General features: G+C 38.7%; 1 protein-coding gene across 1 annotated transcript in view; it reads right to left on the bottom strand.

The window, feature by feature from the left end:
* Window positions 1–595: 595 nt before the first annotated feature.
* The window catches only part of mdn1 (midasin AAA ATPase 1), a 170,985-nt gene continuing 166,831 nt past the window's right edge, over window positions 596–4,749 (bottom strand). The window contains exons 98-102 of the mRNA XM_044169618.1: window positions 4,612–4,685; window positions 4,324–4,438; window positions 3,492–3,558; window positions 1,852–1,994; window positions 596–1,769 (exon numbers count right to left, since the gene is read on the bottom strand). Of these exons, the coding sequence (XP_044025553.1) occupies window positions 1,584–1,769; window positions 1,852–1,994; window positions 3,492–3,558; window positions 4,324–4,438; window positions 4,612–4,685 (585 nt within the window). The 3' untranslated portion in view covers window positions 596–1,583. The remainder of the gene's footprint in view (window positions 1,770–1,851; window positions 1,995–3,491; window positions 3,559–4,323; window positions 4,439–4,611; window positions 4,686–4,749) is intronic.

The raw sequence follows: 4,749 nt of genomic DNA, 5'->3' as shown, positions 1-4,749 counted from the left end.
TTATTATTTTGCTGTGTTCGAGACGTTTCTGGGCATCAACCTGTGGTCAGTGCTGTCTGTTTCTCCTCTGCTCTCTGTCTGTGTGCAGGGCTGTGTGTCTGTTTGACCAAGGGCGGAGCTGAGTTACACTAACACACAGAGGAGACAGGATGAAGCCTGGCTTCGGCTGCATTCGCACAAAATCCGGCAATTGTGGAGGTGTGCAGAGGCGTTAGCATGCTTTAGAACATAACCACCTTGAAACAATCAGTTACATAGACACTTAATTCACTCTCTCTCACTCGTTGAGGCTGAGAGGAGGGGCCAATTTTGAATCCTGTGTTTACAAACAGCAAATGACAATCCTACTTATTCTGACTTTAAGGTGTAATTAATAACAATAACAATGGCATTCCTTTTACATTAACCAGGTCCAGGGTCGTGTTACTGAGCAACTTAGTCATCATTAATGTTATATTAATTATACCAGTCTTTCACGATTTTTTCCCCTTTCCAAAATTGGCAACACATTCGACACAGAATACTTTAGGGATTTTCTTGCAGTGTCAAATCAAAATGTCTGCTATGAAAAGGTGAGCACAAGCACAGACAGAACAACCTTGTAAACTGTTTATTGTCAGAATCATTCATGTCATGGTTTAACAAAAGGATGCAATGAAGAAACAACCTCTTAAATATGACCAATGTCTGCTTACATGTAAATCCAAGTCGTCCAGTCGTTACAAAACACAGAGGTGATAAACATTTCAATGCACAATTCAACACCTACTCCTAACGGATACCGTGATGTGCTCTGAGCTCTCCTTTAGCAGAATCACACAGTATGGATGGAAGATAAACAAAGCAGATATGTGTCTTTAAACCACTAAAATAGGTTAAATACTGGGGCATTTATCAGAACTGGAATTTGCAGTCGGTGTGCTTCAAAGTGCATGAGAGCGGTGACCACGCCTCTGATCCATCACCCTGACAGCTCATTCAGGTGTGAAGTGAGATGTAATACTGTTCTCCTTTCCAAGGCACATTTTTGAGATCCTTCAAATGTCAGTCATCACCACACCAACATGCTACTGTTGGGTCATGAAGTTAGGAATGGTTCTGTTAAATCACAATGCAACACCTCTGCTCTGTCAGCTCTGTACATCTGTTGTTGTGTTCACATTGATGATGAATGATTTGATTATTTTTGTTGCACTGACAAACATCCACACAAACATGATTTCAGGGTTATAGTACAAGGGGGACAGAGGTATTTACCGATTCTTCACTGAGGTGTTTCACACACAAGGGAATCACATTATTATTTCTATCATTTCATCTCAGACATGCAAGTTAGATCAATCCTCGTTACATTACAAAAGTAACTGATAATTCCCCTGATAAGGACAAAACAGCAAAGGTTGCTATCAAACTCTACTAAAATCTACAGTAAAAATAAGAAAATAAAGGCACATGTACAGTGGCAAATTCATCTTTTTTTTGTTCTTTTTTGAGTGGAGGCTGAGAGGCTAGCAGCAGAGTGGCATTGTGCATTTGGTTGCTGCCCACTCCTCCCTTCCTGTGAAAGATGGTGTCTTATTGGTCTACTGGTTGGCTGCAGTGACAAGTTCAAACCATTGTCGGAGTGCGTCACTCAGGGTCTCCGGCAAGGCGTTGACATCTCGCAGGATGACGTAGAAAGGGAAGGGGAACTCTTCCATGTAGGAGCGGATCTCTGGCAATTCTCCCGGCCCTTTGAATATAGGTACCTTGATGTCCAGGATGGAGTCCTGCAGCACAGCACCAGCATTTAATTACACATTATATCTGGAGATTTAGAAAATAAAAAAGGTCAAATACTTCTTCACTTACCCGTGAGATGGGGTTATCAAGCACCATGAAGATGACAAACACATTTGCACTGCGTGCTGCACGCACAGCTGCCATCACCCGCTCCTTCCCCTCCAGGAACAACCCCCTGCCATCAGACACGATGACCAGCAGTTGGGCTGTCTCTGTGGAGGGAGGTCAGAGAGGAATAGTGCAGGATTACTAACATGCGGCTACTCATGCAGTTAAAATAGGTTTGTTTGCATGAGCCAAATTTTCCACACCTAACAGTGATATCACAGTGTATCAACACACCGTGGAGTACACTTCTACATCATAGCAGCAAGGTGAGAAGTTAAATCACTGGAGGTCAGTGAAACTAGACTGCTTCCAGACCTGTGAATCAACTCCCATATCTCAAAATTTGTTCACTGATTCAAATAGGTCAGGTGTTGTTCTCATTGGCGGCTTTTTCTCTGGTTGAAAACAATTGACCAATCTGAGTTTTGTAGACAGGATTAAGAATGGGGATGTAATCTTGTAAAATGTAATTCACTAGCAATATTCTAGCTACAATCATGAAAAATAGACAAATAAAAATTGCTACAAAGCTTGGATGAGATCGACGCAGTTGTACAAGTTGTAAGTAAAAAACAAACAACAAAAAACAACAAAAACTCTTAAATCAACATATTTCTTCAATCTTCATGAAAAACGTGTTGAGTGAAAATCACATTTTCAGGATGGAGAAAATTAAACAAAATAGATTTTCAGCTAGTATTTGCTATGGTATGTTTCTCTTTAAAGCTGCATTAATTAATTAATTAATCTATGGATTTGTCACTACATGCAACCCCTTTCACATTACACATAATCATTTGATCCACTGTTAATATAAAAATATTCTTTCAGCTTTAAAGCTGAAAATCCCACCACTATTTGGAATCTCTCAGAATATCATATATGTTTTAACCATGTTTTATCTCTTATTTTAATTATTAGTGTATTCCATCTAAACTTTTATAGCTTGACAATACTTGTTTTTGGCTCAGACCTGGGACTTCCTTGTCTCTTATTACCGCACTAAAGGTTTTTTGTTTGATATTAGATACAATCTGGGCATGGACTCCATTTTACTCAGTGGCACACAGGTCAAGCAGGGAGCAAAATAACTTTTCAAGCAGTCACAGTAACTGGCAAGTACTAAAACCTTCATCAGCTAACAAGATATTTGAAACAGAACCTGTTCTTTAAATGAATATACCTGGATCATCAATACTTTTTGTGCACTGAGCAAAATGTTTCTGTACCAGTTGCTGAAAGTTGACACTGAATGCTATGATAATTGAACTAAACCAACAATATGACACAAACGCTGATGTTTGGCTTGATATTGTTTGGCTTACGTTGTAGAAATAATGAAGACCTGATGGAACAATCTCCCCAATCATGGCAGAGATTTACCAGTTCAATGTGCAGAGATTTACCAGTTCAATGTGTCCATGTAACAGTCATATTCTCATGTTCCTATTCAAGCTATACTAGCCAACTTGCTTGCAGACAGCCCAGAAAGATAGTGAGGGGCACGAATTTGACTTTCACTACCCAGAATTTCTGCACAGCACACAATTTCTGAGCTGGCTACTCTGTTTGATACTTAAATATGCAGTGTGAGTCATTACCTGAGTTTATAGATCCAGGAATCTGCTGTCGTGCTGCTACAAACATTTTTGTCGAGGTCTCCAAAAACTACACAGGAGAGGCAGGAAGAGAGTCAGTCTGACAGGAGGAGATACACTTTAACATGATCAGTCAACATATGTTTAACCACAAGCTACAAGGTAAAAAGAGCACTATAACATAAAATTCAGATCAAGAAATAAGAAAATCATTAAATGTTTTTGATTTGCAGCATCACTCTTCTCTTCACCATTAAAAGAAAACATATCTGTTTTATGCAATCCATTTGTATCCGTCTTATATAAATCACTTTGTATTGTTGGTTTTGAGAAGTGCTATAGAAATAAACAGCATAATTATTGTTATTATTATTATTATTAACTGACAGTAACACTTTTCTGGGAAACCACAGAGAGATCCCATTTCAAGTGTCAACCTACAGAATGCCACCTAGTGGTCGTGTTCTTTAATAGAGAAAGATCTTCATTTATATCTCTATTGACCAATTTTGTTAAGCAACATAATAAAAATTAATAAAAGTTGACCATTTCCATTAGAAGAACTCAAGCATTTCTACATTTCTATGAGGTCGGAATGCTCAGAGGGTGAATCCTATATTTTCTCTCTCCATGGATACATACCGTAGATGTCTTAGATTATTTAAAACTAACTTGCACTTATAAAAAAGAAAAAGAAAAAAAAGTGTAGCATTACCTGTAGAACTGTTTATGGAAAATGTTTTATTTCTGACTAATGGCTTCAACTGCCATACAGAATTCAAACATTATATTCAATAATTCACACATCACGGTTAAAGTGAAGGAAAATTCCCACCTGTGCTATTCTGGTCTTCTTCTGTTGGAACTGACAGAGTCTGAGAATCCGAGCCCCTGACTCATTGTTGAACTGCTGCTGGAAGGGGTGGAGCAGCTGCACCTGCTCGCCAAAACTGGACACATGAGCAGGAGTTAAATGTTATGATTACACAGTATGACATCACAAACTGTATATTTCAGTGTATTAATTTATTTTTTGTTTATTACCTGGCTCCATAATTTCATCTGCACAATATGTTCTTCTTTTCTATCTTTATTGTATCACATTGTACATGCATAACCTTACCTGTACAGGGACACCTGTCCGACCTCCAGCAGAGTGAGAGCATTGATGATCACTGACAAGGATTCAAACGCCAGCTGCACCACACACACAAGACACAGCAGTAGTTTATTTATTTGTACATATTGATATACATACGCA

Source organism: Siniperca chuatsi, linkage group LG16, assembly GCF_020085105.1.
Source record: "Siniperca chuatsi isolate FFG_IHB_CAS linkage group LG16, ASM2008510v1, whole genome shotgun sequence".
NCBI classification, from domain to species: Eukaryota; Metazoa; Chordata; class Actinopteri; order Centrarchiformes; family Sinipercidae; genus Siniperca; species Siniperca chuatsi.
The sequence above is the reverse complement of the archived record's forward strand: the minus strand, read 5'-3'. Positions and strand labels throughout refer to the sequence as shown.